Below are 16,624 nucleotides of genomic sequence, written 5' to 3'. Positions count from 1 at the left end.
CGCAAGGGGGGGGGGGAGGAACTAGCGTTAAGCAAAAGCAAATCAACGTGAAGTAATGAATGAGTAAAACATAAAAGCTTTCATGCAATATTGTCAACTGGGTTGTTGTGTTAATATTATCGAGTCATAATTAAAGCTTTTAAAAGCAATCTGTAGGTAACTAAAAGATGAATTTATTCAAAGTGATATACGTGATAATTGTATATGTATAAACGAACGATAAGGGGCTGGAAATGTTTCAATGTTCTTTTAGTATTATATGGGTATGAATCTCAAAACAAAATTAAATAATTTAAAAAGAAGTTTGCATGAATGAGATAGTTGTCGAGCACACAATAGTTTAACAATGTGAAAATAACGAACAAAGCAGTAAAAAGCGTGCTTAAGCAAATAGTTAATTCTAGAACAATCAGTTTCGTGTTCCGCGCATCGTTGTTAAGGAATAAACAAAAGCAAACAACGCGCGGATTCACGAAATGAAACACACAGTGGCTGGTTCCTTCCGCTGTCAACATTTGTATTTGATTTCCGAGTGTAATTAAATGCTTTTAATGTAACTGTGGATTTCGACTAACGTGACAAATTAATTGACACATATTGTTATGTCTACACTTTAAAAGAGAGTGTAAGTGATGGCATTATGCAATAATACAAATATCAGTAGAGTTGAGTTCTTAGCTCAAATGGAAGGAACGAGCCAATATAAACTTACGATGAAATCTTACCAAAACATAGTACGCACATACTTTTTTTAATTTAATTTTATGCTTGATGTTGAACAATACGAAAATTCTTTCCGGGTCATTTTAAAAAAAACCCAAGCGTTTGCCCTTTCTTTATTTGCCATTAAATTCTGAATAGTCTCCATATTTTTACAGCCAAAGTAACATGTAATATTAAGACAAATAAGTTTGCTTTGTATCCTTAATATGACGAACCCTATGAGATGTCATGTCAATATTTTGACATGGGCAAATATCTCAATAAAAGTTCGAGGTAACAGTTTTGTTCGCAAATGGACGGGTTAAGAATTCCATTTGAATTATTAAGAAGGGTATTACTTATACATATTTTATAAGTTTATTACTTTGTATAGTTTTAATATCATTTTCCATTTGATCGTAACTAAATTCTATATTTCAGAAAAAAATAGAGGTATCACGAAATTAAATTTGAGTTTTTTTTTTACGTAAAGCGGCAAACGAGCAAGCGGCTTCCTGAATCCATCGAAATAGAAAGCGACCGCTGTCCATAAACATCCGCAAATGCAGATGCGTTGCCTACCCTTTATTGACGGAGGAGGAGAAGCACATAAAGGGGAAATTTCCCCTTCCCATGCGTTCTTCCACCGTCAAATCCACTTGTCCTTCCCATACTTTCTTCTTAAAAAAAGGTTGAAAAGGAAAAGGGATTACAATTAGGCCTCCAGGGAGTTTCTTTTTGTTTGCTGTCGTTCTTATATAAGACACACCTTTATGAGGAAAGAGATGGTAATGAATATGGAGAAGATGAACATTCCACCGAGGCCATAGAGATGCAGGGTGCGGCGGCCGGTGCGGTCCATCAGCGGCAGGGAGACCAGCGTCATCCCCACCATGATCGCACCGATGCCCATAGTCGCGAACTTTGCAGACTCCTCCGTCAAACCAGACGAAGTGAACAGTGAAGTCGAATAATAGAAGACCTGCCGGAAAATTATTGTCTAATAGTCTTCTTTTGATCTCGATCTTGAGAACATGAATTATTTTAAAAAATGTAATTTTTTTTAAGACATTTGTATCTTGTATACACTATATTTACTTGTACATTACACTCTTGCGGATTATAAATTAAATAATAATGAAGAAATCTTTGATGGTTTTGTTTAAAATCTCATAAATAAATCCATGAAAAAAGACTTGTGTGGATTATCACCAAGCTTAATAAGGGGCAACCTTTTCCTGAAATAAACATCAGTAGTTAATCATAAGTCTGATACAACAGGTTTTCGTGATCCAAATCGATTTAAGTATATTCGTCACATTTATAGTAATTTCCGATTGAAGTATATCCACAATTGCAATACTAGTTCAGAATCGGACCGCATTAATTCCGCTGAGTTGTTGAGAGAGTTGCATGACGACGCCGATGAGTAAGGGAGCTCGGAGAGTGGGGGAGCAAAGCAGTTCCCGCATCGATATGGAGGCTTCCGCCTGCTGCGCTCGCTCCTCCGCCCGCATCTCCTCAATATCCTCTTCCACCTGGAAGCAATTCTATCTCAACATTCACTTCAATTTCAACGCAATTTAACATTTGAGTTACATATCTATCAGGATTATTTTATCTTTAGTTAATGTGTGTTGTAGTACGAATTAAAATAAAGATTTAGAATTGACCAATGAATTCGCGTACCTGATTGCTGGCACGTAATCTCCGTAGTGCACGTCGCGCCTCTTCTTCCCATTGACGAGTGATCAGTAAATAACGAGGTGACTCGGGACAAGCCGGCAGGAGCAGTAGTTGTAGAATAGCAGGACAGATCGCCAAACCTAGACCGCATTGTATTTATCTAGGTACGTATTACGAAAGAAACATTTTTCCCTTGTCTATTTCCCCCCTTTTTGAGCTATTACATCGGCTTTCTTATCAAAGATCATCTCACTATTACAAATATTAAAAAAAATATTTGATGTAACATCAAATAATACTTAATTCTATGTTTCTCTGTAAGTGAGCTGCAAAATTTAGTTTTTGTTAATTACGCCATCAAATGTAACGTAGTCGTAAATAAAGCCTAGTATTAAATAAAGAACACGAAACCAACAATTTTCGCATTATCAATAAATGGTCCGTTGTGCAGTAAAAGCATAAAAACATAAGCGGAAATAAGAATTTTATAGCAATATTTTACGATATTTATTTTTCTATGAAAGCAGTATTTAATCAATGTCTTGAAAGTCAAAGACGTATTTATTCCGCATCGAAGTTGGGCGTCACTTGCCCCGACCGAGTCAAAGATCGTGTAAACTTTAACTTGCTCGTAACATTTTCACACTAAGTTCAGTTTATTTTCCCCGCCTTGGATACTTTTTCAACTAAAGTTTAATATAAAAATAAAAATGTGTATCAAGCAAAGGAACTACTACTATCTGAAATTAATTTATAAATTAAGTATGCACAGATACTTTCTTATTTTATACATTACTAAGTTTCGCCCAAGACTCCGTCCGCGTGGAATTAAAAAAAAAAAGAGAGTAAGCCATTGCGTTCTTCCAGATTATCCTCTACATCTGTACCAAATATCAGAGAAATTCGTTTAGGCGTTTAAGCTACAAACTCTAACAAACATCCATCCATCCATATAAACATTCACGTCTATAACATTAGGAAGTAAGTATGATTGCTATTTTCATTTCTCTGTGTGTTTATTCCCTTAAAAGTTCCTAAAATACTTTACTCAGTCTATTCGTCTCTTCTATCGCTTTCATTTTACTATTAAATCTTACCAAATAGTTCCACATTTATAGTGAAATATGGGAAAGTGGTAAATATAATGGTTGTATACATTAAAATGCACAATTCACACGTGAGTTGTTCCTGGAATTACCGAAACTATTTACCAAATGCGCTGCGGTTTGTTACTATTACAGACTTTCAAAACAGACGTAATCATTAACTAACTGCAGAGGTGGATGGAATGATTAATCTTACTAATATTATAATTGCGAAAGTTTAGATGGATGGATGGATAGATGGATGGATGGATAGATGGATGGATGGATAGATGGATGGATGGAAGTTTGTTATCCTTTGTGGCCTAAACGGCTGAACGGATCTCCATGAAATTTGGCACAGGTTTAGAGCATAGTCGGGAAGAACACATAGGCTACTTTTTATCCCGGGAATAGTTACGGTTCCCGTGGGAGTCATTGATTTAGTTTTTTAATGTTTACTCGATCATTCTGCAACGGTTCAACACATCTTATTGAAATTTGGCACAGATATAAAACAAAATCTGGAGTACACATGGGATAAGCTTCATCCCCGAGAAATGTCCGGTTTCCGAGGGATACGTAGTTTTTTGTAATTTATATAGTTCGTATGTTTTCTAATACCACGCGGACGAAGTTGCGGGCAACAGCTCGTTTTATATATAGAGATGATTATAGACATATTAACGATGCCAGTTGCATTTACTTTGGTGTGTATGTCATGACTCTTTAACTCACCGAGTAGTAGGGGCCACCCGTCGTCGGTACCAAGGATCTGCTCGATGCCCAGCACCTGAGAGAGCAATAGGCCCACGGTGACCGCCAGTTGGTTGACGGTGCCCAGCCCCCCGCGCAGGTTCAGCGGCGCTATCTCCGATATGTACATTGGCACCAGTGAAGTGTTCAGCCCTACACGACACACACACACACAATCATCAAAACAAAATCAACACCACAAACTATATAAAACATAAACTAAATGTATAAAAAAGTAAAGAACGAATTTATCTCCATTTGCATTTTATAAAATTAAGATGGTAAATCAACTCAACAACAGGCTTATATTGTTCATAAAGTACGGTATTTTAAAAAATCCCTTTCAAACAGATTTTACAAAGAACCTTATCCGAGATAAAGTTTTATTTTTAGCTGCAAAATTCCTTTTCAAAGAAAATTTTTCCGCGATTTTCAATATCGCGGCAACACGTTATCCCATGCAATTTAAAAAGAAAATTGCTGCGAGAATCTTGCGGCAACATAATCTGCTCTATAAAAGATTTGTTTTATAAAAGGTCAGCGAAATAAGAGAATTTACTATTTTCTGTTTACATTAACGTTGAGTTTTTGATGAAAATTCAGTTGCGTTCAAATTGATCAGTTACATCGTAACCGCTGAATGCAATCGCCATGGTATCGGTTAACATGGCTCAAATTAATCCTGCGGTTAGAATTCAGTCGGTGTCAATTAATTTATCGCCGCCGGAGGGCGTTGCTTGTCACAAAGTTATTACGCTGGAGCGTGCACATACATCGGTTCAAACTTCCCCTCGCTTTGTGTATCAAAGTTACTGTTAGCTTGGAATACGAGTAGTTACCGCAATTGACGCCTATTATGAATCTTCCGAAGAATAGCATTTCGTAACAGTGAGAGATTTTGGTGAAACCCATGAGACTTGCGCCGCTGATGCCGAGGATGTTGTTTAGCAGTAGACCTCCCTTCCTGTTATTAAACACAATCAGTACTCATTTGCTAAATAATTAAATAAAGTTACGAGAGTTTTGTTAGATTATACCTTCCGAATCTGTTTGCAATCATTCCGCCAGAGAAACCGCCAAGCATACCGCCGATAGCAAAGATGCTAACCGCTATCGAATACAATGTGTTCACAGCATCGTCGTGTATGTCCTTTCCGTAGCGATCTTTATATACATCTTTCATGAAGTTTTCGATGTTCTGAAGATAAAGCAGCTGTTTAGCTGAAGGTAGCGAACTGTTATGCACAGTTTTCTACTTACAACAATTTATATAAAATAGTAACAAAACTTTTTAAATCTAAAAGAAAAATTGAGACAAGGAAACACAATATTAACAAGTTATAACTGTAATCGCTTTTGAGTGTGCGATTTTTACTTAATTTTATTTCGACTTTTAGTTTTGACTTTCTATTACAATAGCTTCAATTTTTAATATTACATAGATATTTAAGGAATTATTTATTGTTAGAAATGAAACATAGAGATGATTGTGTGAGTCTCACTCTGCCGGGAGCGTTGATGACACCGGTGTTGTAACCAAACTGCAACATGCCGAGGACAGCCGCTAAGATGGCGTACGACAAGAAAAACGTGAGACCCTGAAACAATACACAGCAATGATATATCTGACCAAAAGACTATTGCTATCTCTACTTTTTAAAAGCTAAAATGAGAATTTGTATATTCGTATATTCTTAACTATAACTTTCAGACATTGCACACTCACGTTAAGTATATACGGACTGTGGAGCTTCATCTTATAATTTCAAATTTTCTATTTTATCCTTCTAAGTAGTTATTTAAAAAAAGAATCTTAACGTTTAATAAATCAAGTGTAGTTAAATTAATTTTGCAGTGTTGTTCTCTTCAATTCAATCAGCTTTGTACGATTTTATTCGAGCAGAAAGCCAAATGAAACAGCAATTCTTTTTGTATTCATTGAATATATTTAAAAACGACAAGACTTTTCGATTAAAACGATTAAGCTGAGCGTGTTATAAATATATTTCCCGAGATTTATCAGTGACGAAAACAAGGTTTTCGATTTAAAATATGACGAATAATAATATGCAAATACTTTTAAATGAAACAAACGCAAGTGAACATAATAATGTAATTATTCAACTTTTATTCTTATTTCGTAGCAAAAATGTATTTATACATTACATTTGCAATTACTTCTGTTAGGTGTGTAATATTATACAATTTTTCTTTACTGTGGAGAGAGGCAAACGCATTTTATTAATGGAAATAATATGCGTTGCAGTTACAAGGCATATTAGACATAGATAGACTAAGTGAAGCAAACGTTTTTCTTCTAGGTAGTGCTTTACGAAATGTAGACGTACAAGATGTCATTTTATAAAGTTATAATACGTCTATCGAAGCGGTCTGGTTTAATCAAGAATTGTAGTTACAACAGCAAATTAATAAGCTGACCTGTTCGAGCAGTCTCAGCTTCCTCCTTTGGGAATGCTCTTCCAGTCTATCGACATATTCCCGCAGCTCTTCGATCTCTTCCTTGACTTGCTGCACCGTGTCCAACTCCTGCTTGATGGCAACCATGTCGCGCTTAACCTATAGAACGTAGACTTCTTAGGACGATGTTTGTCAAACTTAGGTGTGAATACGTAACGGCATATCCTTCATCAAATATAATTGAATAATGTAGGAATTTGTCTGCTGTCTTTGTTATCTTTGGGGTACCTAACCACCGTCTACCAGCCTCAAAGCCCACTGGGTGGTGGTAGCGTATTGTTATAAGAAATATGTTTTAGATATACTAGTATAAATAGTCGAATTTAGTATAAATGCGAAAGTCCATTTACACACTTCAGTGTCTGACAAAATCATTTATTGTCTTTGGTTTTTATAATGTTTGTTCAAATTGATGATACAAATATGAATATTTTAGTAAGTATGTGATTACAGTTTAAAAAAGTAAAATTGTTAACTGTACAGTTTAAACCGCAGTAAAAAATGATCCTGAGGTTAGGAAAATTTTATTAAAGGTGAGAGAAAAATGTATGTAAAAATGTTATTTAGAGTAATGAGGGCAGCGAGCGACCTCGTGAGGCAATTATCACGTAGCAACGGTATCTACCTTGCTAAGGGCGTGCGCGTGATTTTATAATATTCACTGCGTTTTATATTTACAGATACAGGTAACGTTATTATTAAAAAAAATATTAAGACGATTTTGTAAAAGAAAGTTTTAACTTAGAAATGTAGCTCGCTAAAGAAATTAAACGAGTTTTTTATCAGGTCACGTGTCTGGTAATAATCGTTCTTTTCAAATATTTTTAGTGTGCACTGGTTATTAATAAGTCACCATAAGTACCAAAGTACATGTTTAATCGCTAAATACCCAAAGCATAAACTCGTCGATAGTTGCTAAGCTGTCTTTCAGCCAAAACTGCATGCTGCTGAAATAATGCCAAACTACGAGTATTTAGGGAGAAGTTTGCTTTCTAGATTCTCACGCCGGAAATCTAATTTCACTGGGGGTTAATACTTGAAGTTATGTATTTCCTTTTGAGACCGACAGCGCTTTGAAAACTTTTTGGAGTTAGGTGTTGAGTTTCGGGTTTGGTCAATTTGGACCGAGTGAGTGCTTGTGTTAGTATGTTGGCGTGTTACCTCTGAGACTTCGCTCTGGCATGACTCCACGCTCTTGGTGAGCTCTTGCAGCTGCGTGCGGATCTCACACAGCGCGACCGTCGTCTCCAGCTGCCGGTCGCCGCGCTGTAGCTCGTCCAGCTTCGCGGTCAGATTCATGCTCATCACGCTCACCTGTCTCTGAAGGCTGCCAACAACATCACACGCTATTAAACATTACCCTGGGGAATAATACTAATGACAATTCACATTTTAAGATCATTCAGTAAAACAATAAGAGTTAATAAATACGGACAGAGTAACGGATTTTGAAAACATTACTCTACGGCCAGTCGGGCAAAAATAGCGAATGTCCTAATTTTGGATGGGCAATGCCCTCCGTGAATATTTTATCGCGAAGGTATTCGTAGGTTGCCGATTTTAGAGTAAAGCAGCACGCTCACTCTATTTACTATTGTTGTCAGTTGTTGTTTACAAACTATTGCTAAATTTCTGAATACTCTTGTAGTCTACAAACATTGTGTTTCTACTAAAAATGAGGTAAACAAAGAAAAACTAAATACGTTTCAAGACATGAATAGTTTTTTTCTAAGAAAATGTTTGATTATCGTTTTAGAGGTGGTGCACCAACAGTTTACGCCACTCTAAGTATAGTTTCTAACAAATGGATTTCCTACTAAGATTAGCCTGTTCGAAGTCCTGATATTTTGGCACGGTTGCATGCGCCATGATCACGTGCTGATTGTAATTATGTGGCAGTCAGAAAATATTATATTGAGTGCTTGTCCCAACATTGACTTATAGAGGGTCAGATAGCTTAAAAAAAAACGTCACTGTCAGATAAAGGAACCATGTCCGATATTTCCATCACATACTTTACACGTTGGATTGTTATCAGACAGTTTACAATTTGGTGGGACACGCCCTTACTATCGGTCTAGTTTCAAGAAGGCTAATGTGGTAACAATCCCGTTTTTCCGAACATCTATTTATATCAACTCTAAATGAATTTAGAATACGCTTTTAAATTCTGGCGTAAAATAACTTATCTTTTTACATGTTTCGTTAATGTTTCTAAATCAAAGCTGGATAATTTAAAATCATTTTAATGAACGTTGTTAGTATAAAACTTTACACAGAGAGCTTTGTGACAGTGTTTTTTTTTTGTGAAATGTATGTTGCCAATGTGAATTAAATTTACAACTTGAGTAAAAACAAATTATCCCCCGCTTTTCAAACTTATGTTAATTATACATCCACTTAAAAATAATTATATGAATATAAGCTTTCACCCGCGACTCCGTCCGCGTGGAATTAAAATTAAACAAAAGTAAGTAGCCCACGTGTTCTTCCAGACTAGGCTCTACATCTATGCCAAATTTCATCGAAATCCGTCCAGCCGTTTAGACGGCAAACTCTAACAAACATCTAAACTTTCGCATTCATAATATTAGTAAGTTTATAATCAATTAGTTTTTAATAACTGACGTACTAAAAATAAATATTCAAAGATCATAGTAGATATCCCCCTATTATTGTCTGCTACTTGTTACGTTATAAACCTCATATAAAAGCTAAACAAATATGTTTTTCTAGTAATTGAATAAACTCTAACTTTTCGCGAAAACGTGTGTCTACAAAAGAACAAGGTTTTAGATTATGTTAATATGTTGCAACTAATATATGTACAGAAATAATTAAACAAATTACGTCTTCAACGTACCTGTCTACAATGCTCGTGTTATCTAATCTATTTTATACAAGCTTTTACTCGCGACGTCTGACGACGAAATAGTAAGAAAATGCCCTAGTAGTTGTAGTAGTAGGGCCTACGGTCGCGAGTTCAATCCACTACAATCTATGGCAAGAGCGAAAGAAAATAACTAACTGTACGATTTGACAATAGAAGTTGCTCTTTCTTCATTATTTAACTTGGCTATGATTATTCTATAATGTATGATAACATACACTCGTAGTTAGTTTTATTTAAAAAAAATGCTTTTAAAAGCAACTTTTGCTCCAAATTATAGAACAATTGTTTAATCTATAACAAAAGCGAGCGAGCCTCGCTTCGCAACTGATACGTTCGGGCCGTCAATTGTTTTCAGGCAATTCGTTAATGAACAATTTCGAAATTGATACTTTAATTAATTCGGCGAACGCCGTCTTTGTTCTGCAATGTTTATGCCATTATTTTCATTTCGAATATCGTTGGCGTGTTGAAATTCGTTTGATATAATTTCAGAAATCAGATTCATCGTATTGACCACCGCAAAATGGTTACAAACATTTATTGGCGTTAAAATTTAATTTACTTTTCATTTTCAATTTCTGCTTCCAATTATAATGTAATGTGATAATTAATATCATTTGGAGGTATTTTCACACGAAGTGTATTTTAGTTACTGATTTATTTCTATTTTTTTTTTTGCGCAAATGTACAAATAATTTGTAACAGTGGGAAACATTTTATTATGTGGACATTTATTAAGATGGAATGTTTTAAGGGAGATATAGTGGGTGGATTCATGTCGCCGGAGTGCAGACTGCGCAGTACATTATAAATGGCTCGCTACTTGTGTTCCTTACTGACAGACTTAAGCTACACTTTGTGTCTAGCTGTTGTTAATACCATACAATTCAGTTTAATATCTAAGGATATTAAATAACAATATGTGAGATGTTTCTACCGGTCAAATACTGAATTGACTTTATTATATGACTAGACTTTTGTAAACCGCTGGACCAGTGAGGGTTGGTTGACTTTACAAATCATTTAATTTATTGCGAAGGATCGTATGACAAGATGGTTAACATGCCAGAAAACTTAAACGGGCTACGGCATACCTAACTTAGGGTCTATTCCACCACTAGCTGATAGAGGCTCAGATAGCTTAAAAATGCCGTCACTGTCAGAGAAGGTAACAAAATCCGATATTTCCGTCGCAAATTTTACACGTTGGATTGTTATCAGACTATTTACAATTTGGTGGGACAGGCCCTTAATGTTTTTCTGTACCAATACGAATAACATCTAAATATTTAGAATATTTAGAATTTTATATACCACGAATCGTCGATAACAAACATCGTTTGTATATTTTTATAATATTTTATTCCAATAAGTCCTATTGATGGTACTCAAATAAATGATACCTTTTAAGAACTCCCTGGAAAAATCTTAGCAACGTAATAAATTCTGTCTAATTGGGAGCACACGGCAAAGCACTTGACGTAAGCTGTTTATTGATTCTCTGAAATATTGAAATGAAACTCTCTAATGAAACGTTAGGAGGACTTAAGCTTCTTAAATTCTCAGACGAGGAAAAATTCCTCTTAACATTTTATTTTCTATAAACAAGCGTTTGGTTTTTGTATTTATTTCTATTTGTACGTTGTAATTTTTATACTTAAACAAGAAATATGACTTCAATTTCGAGATTTATATCTTTTAAATTGAATGAAGAAAATAAGTAATTTATCTAATAAGTGCAATTCTTCGATGACTTTTCCAACTAGGTTTATTGCTGGGCGCTATTTTTATCTCCCCTATGATGTATCGACGTTAAACTAGATGAAAAGAAAGACGTACTCACATAGTTTATAAGAAAGATTTTGAGATGTGTTAAGACTTAATGCATTATATACAGTGTGGGGATCGGATGTGGTATGGATTGAGCGTGTTAGGTTGCATCACCAACAATCGACAAGGTAAACAGGATATTTTGTGTTATTTTAACAAATTGAAGTAACGGGATGTTAACGTTCTACGTAAACTATAAGGTCACACGCATGCAAGCTTCCCTACCTAACATGGATACATCGTGGACTTTGGAAGTTACAAGTTTTTGTCATTACATGAATAGTATAAGCTAATACGATGTGCTAGACTTGTTGTCAATGCATAACATAGTAATGTCATGGACATTGATACTAATGTACGTAGTCGTACGGTGGTTCTATGGTCCGATGTTATGAAGTAAGGGAAAGTGAGTGATGATAGGCGTCGCTGATCGCATCAGTAAAATATCTGCAATAATAGATATTTAGGATGCCAAGCCAAGGTGAAATAAAAACATTTTATAGACACATCAACACACAGAATTTCATGAATCGACAATGCAATGAAGCCAATAGTAAAGGCGGAAAGCTAATGCTGTTCGACATGTCGCTAGGGTCACACGTACCTAAGTAGAAGTTCCCTGAGTGTCGCCTCGTCCTCCTCCGTCGGCGCATATCGTGTCAGCTTGCTGCCGGCCTCCCGGGCCACATGTTCAGGTAGCACTGTATCAAAACTCCTTGTTTATTCTCCTATCGAAGCCGCCAATACCCCCCAACGACCGACAAACCTAGCCTGCAAATTCCGCTTCCAGTTCTACTGCTAAATCATCCTACATCTAAACTGGCCATTGGGAAATACTATTAAGTAAAACTTAAGTAATCAGATTCATAACACTTTGTACGTACATACATACTCCTACTTTCTTTTAGTATATAGCCAATGTATTTAGATAAGGACTTAGTTAATGATCGTAAATCCAATGGTAATTATTAAATTTTGTAAACTTTGTCTCCCAAGCGACGTTTTATTTGTGTTTTTTTTTTTTAAATTTTAAATTGAATGATGCATGTAAGGTAAATGGAAACAGCTCATTGCACCCATTTGATTCTAACAATGTCATGATTCCGTACGCATAACATCGAACCAAAGTGATCACCGTACTGACAATCTGCGGCAATGGCCACGAAATTCCGGTTTACAAAGAGTTAAATCAAAAAATGTTACATTAGCTAACAGTCACCTTTCGCCTAATGTTTTTATTCCGAACTAAATGACTTTAACCAAAAACCTTTTTTTTTTACGAAAAACGTAATTGATAGTTAGACTGATATAGGGGTACTCGTATAAACTTAAATAAAATAAATTACAAATTAAAGTACGTGTTTCTGAAACTAAGGAACTTATTGCCATTTTTTTATAAATAAAAAATAATAATTGATGAAAATAAAAGATTTTTCTTTTCGAAACTGAAGAAAGGAAATACCGACTGCTTGTAGATACGAGAAAACAAAATAACAAAAAAGGATAACTTAGGAATTTAAATTATTGTTGTCTTCATTAAAATATTTAGTTGCTAATTAATTTCTTTAAATGTTTAAAAGAAGAAAAAAATCAGTTTGAAGTTGAGACAAATTTATTACGTCTTGAAGTTTTGTTGAATGTTCAAGAAGAGTACGTTCGATAAAATAGTTTATTTCATTAGAACACTTGAACACGAGTATGATAAATATATCAAAGGACTAGGAGCATTCGAATGAAATTTTAAATAATAAAAACCATGGAAAATGTAACAACATTTTGCAAGTACCATTTGATGCGTTTAATTTTAACAATTAACTGGTTTAAAGTGTCAAGTTAATTAAAATACGGTGTGATATTTCCACTTAATTTAGGTCATTTTGAAATACGAAAATTGCTCTCAATATTAATGAGCTAAGTGAAGCCTTTTATCGGCAAACAAGCGCCACTGATTCAAAAGCTTCGAATTATTAAAATTACAGTCTAGTTTGAATTTAATTTAGCCTTTACGCAAACATGAGCACCTGTCTCATCTTTGTTGGAATACGAAACTGAGTTCCGGTTACATTGTGGGCTAATTAAGTTATTGGAACGTTTGATTCGAACAAGTTAGAAGTTAGAATAGTAACGGTGCTCAAGTTTCCGTTTGGGTATCAATTAGTGAGAGCCAGTGGTTACCTGAAATTTGATCGATTGGTGTGTACAGCAGGTTTTCGTCCCCGCCGGCTTGTTGGTGCTCAAGTAGAGGATGACACGACTGTCTCATGAGCGCTCCCACACTGATGAAAATATTATATTTGTAATATCATTCTGCAAACCTAAAGTCAAGTATCCACTGGCCAATAATTTGCACAATTTCTTGAAAAATCAAATGAAAACAGTCTCCATTGAATGCCATTTCTCTATATAAGACGAGTCACAAAGTTGCAGCAGTCCATTTGCGAGAGCGGTGACGTCGGAAGTCGCTTGCGCAAGTCAACTTCTGCAAATGATTGCTAGTGGACACTTCGCTTTAGATCTTCGAGACGAACAAAAAGCGAAATTCTTATAATTAAATCTGAGCGGCTAAATAACTAAAATGGCAAACATAATTATTACTAGCGTAGCGGAAATCGTTCCTTGGATGTACTTTAAATAATAAATGTAGTGACTATTTCATTCACACAAAACATCGTTCGTTCGTGAAAACATCGTTCTGTTCGCTTAATATAGATACAATTTAAACGGTACAAATACGTTGGTCCATCAATACACCGACTTAATAATTCACATCCAGATTTGCCGTTTCCACAGCTATAGGAATTGTTTAGCTTACCTTTGCCAATGTACGCGGTATTCAATTGAAATGCAATATTACAGTGAGCTTATTTGATTAAACGCAGAAATTCTATTGAATTTCAGATATTCTGTAATAAACGTTGAAACGTTGACTAAATGAAATATTCGTCCATTCTAGGAAATCTCATATTGCAGCTTTAGATTAATTTAACTATTTCGAGCTAGCCTTTATTAAATTTTAACAGAAAATCAAATATTTTGGTAGTAATTCTAGAAATCTGTATATTAAATATTATAATCTATAGAAATGAAATAAATAATAATCCCACCTTTGTTCTAGTTATTGTCATTTGACTATAAGCTATGGCAGTTTCGACGACATTTTGTCTGAAACAAAGAAACACAGAGTTTATATAAAAAGTATTTAAAAACAGAACCGACTGTTTTATGGCATTTCTATTTTTATTAATAGGTATTCACTTGTATCATTTGGTTACAAAAGACAGCAACGTCTTGATTTACTTTACAATGAGTTAGCGAACACTATTTTAAACATTAAAATATTAATTGATCAAACACGAGATACTGAAATTATTTTATGAATTATTAATCGATTTGCAACTGAAAACTTTCAAACTCGACATATGCAAATCACTTAGAGAACAGTTGGACATATTCTCATGACGTCTATTATTAAGGTAACCGCCGACTGTACAACAGTTTACGTGCACATGTGTGTATTTGAAATTTTTTATCATTTTATACGGAATATAGTACTTATTAAGAGCGTCGGTGGCTCAGTGGCTTGAACACTCGACTTGTAATCTACAGGTCTTGGGTTTGAATCCCGCCGTGTACCAATGTGATTTACGATTTTTCGAATTTTCAAATGTACATAATTTACCCGACGTTCTTATGGTGAAGGAAAACATCGTGATGCAACCTGCACATATCGGCGAAGAAATTCAAAGATATGTGTGAAGTCAACCAACCCGCACTTGGCCAGCGTGGTTGACTATGGCCTAGTCACCCCTTATTAGGGTAGGCTCCGAACCCCTCGGTGAGGACATACAGTGAGCTGGTGATGATGATGATGATGAGTACTTATTTTCCGTTCTATGTGTGTCTAGCATGGACATTGTATAGTATGCATTACATTTATTTCAACCGTGCAAAGTTAGTCTATGTTGATTGATTTACAACAAATTAATAATGGCTGTTACTGCTATTTCTGCAATTAACAGGTTGCTCGATGTCTATTCGCAGAGGATTGTTTACTGATTTAAGGTGTAAACAAAGCCAACGTTATCATGTAAGTGAAGTGTTTGCATGTCAATTGTTTGGTTGAAGCGCTCACGTTATCCCAACGATGACAGATCGGCCGCCGCCGCTTCCGCAGACCACTTTCAGTTTCATCGCTTAAAAGCGTCGGAAATCGTGTTACGGCCGGTTACGTTACCTGTCCGAAACACTCCGCAAATCCGACACCGTTTAGAGCGCCCGGTGCGCTCGAAATCGAAAGTGATTTTGCAATTAGCTTTCCCGATTTAGATTTAAACATTGATTTGATTTGATTCGATGTTGTATTCTTAGTTTTAATGTAGTTTAAAAATAGAAATCGCGTTTAAGAAAACCTTTAGAAGTACTTTTCGTGAAATTGGAATGACTGACGTCCGTGTACGGAAAGACATTTAAAAATATAACAGCGTCTTAAAGGAAAAGATCACGTTTAAACTCCTAATTACATTAAAATTTTCACGTCGGTCAGATTTCGAGCGGCCCTTGCAAAGCAAAATATCTAAGAATGGTTTTAGTTTACGTGGGCCTTTTTTTGGTTTTGTCCCTGTCAGCTGAGGCACTTTTTACCCTCAAATACGTTTAATTCTAAACCTACCTACCTTGGCTCATCCGACGACATAAAAATAACTACGTCAGATAATGGTTTGACAAAAACACGAGAGTGCAAAACGTAAAAACTTGACGTTTTAGAGTGTTTTTGTTTAAATATTTGTGGTTGGTTATACTCGTATGTTTATTAAGTTTCATAGTTGCAAAATATGTGCGTATAATTAATATTCATTATACGAGCTATCGCCCTCAAACTTTTTTAAATATGTAATCTTCGGAATTAAAAAAAAATAATGTTTGTCTATAACAAACTCGCGAGCATTAAATACCTTCCAGTCAGTCCCGACAAAATCGGTGGACCCGTTCCAGAGATAGCGATCGGTCGCCATTTTAACAACGCGGTATTAAAAATATGCCGGTCTATGTCAGCTAGCCTTCATTGAAAGTCCCGTCAAAATTCCAGAGTGTACCCGGAAAAACGCGGCTTGCAAACAAACAGACAGAAAGGTTTTAAATGCAATTTTCGTTATCAGCAACGCAAATACAACTATCTTTACGAAATTTGGAATCTTTC

The 16,624-nt window shown here is 35.4% G+C and overlaps 1 protein-coding gene across 1 annotated transcript in view; it reads right to left on the bottom strand.

Moving 5' to 3' along the window:
- LOC106110205 (glucose transporter type 1-like) overlaps positions 1-14,592 on the bottom strand; it is a 21,683-nt gene extending 7,091 nt beyond the window's left edge. The window contains exons 1-12 of the mRNA XM_013291937.1: positions 14,532-14,592; positions 13,603-13,703; positions 12,032-12,128; positions 7,866-8,031; positions 6,666-6,803; positions 5,729-5,824; positions 5,264-5,424; positions 5,066-5,190; positions 4,209-4,379; positions 2,392-2,528; positions 2,082-2,240; positions 1,459-1,684 (exon numbers count right to left, since the gene is read on the bottom strand). Of these exons, the coding sequence (XP_013147391.1) occupies positions 1,459-1,684; positions 2,082-2,240; positions 2,392-2,528; positions 4,209-4,379; positions 5,066-5,190; positions 5,264-5,424; positions 5,729-5,824; positions 6,666-6,803; positions 7,866-8,031; positions 12,032-12,128; positions 13,603-13,690 (1,564 nt within the window). The 5' untranslated portion in view covers positions 13,691-13,703; positions 14,532-14,592. The remainder of the gene's footprint in view (positions 1-1,458; positions 1,685-2,081; positions 2,241-2,391; positions 2,529-4,208; positions 4,380-5,065; positions 5,191-5,263; positions 5,425-5,728; positions 5,825-6,665; positions 6,804-7,865; positions 8,032-12,031; positions 12,129-13,602; positions 13,704-14,531) is intronic.
- Between the last annotated feature and the right edge of the window lie 2,032 nt (positions 14,593-16,624).

The sequence above is a fragment of the Papilio polytes genome, unplaced genomic scaffold, assembly GCF_000836215.1.
Source record: "Papilio polytes unplaced genomic scaffold, Ppol_1.0 DF820711.1, whole genome shotgun sequence".
Taxonomy (NCBI): Eukaryota; Metazoa; Arthropoda; class Insecta; order Lepidoptera; family Papilionidae; genus Papilio; species Papilio polytes.
Note: the sequence above shows the minus strand (reverse complement) of the source record. Positions and strands in the feature narration are given on the sequence as shown.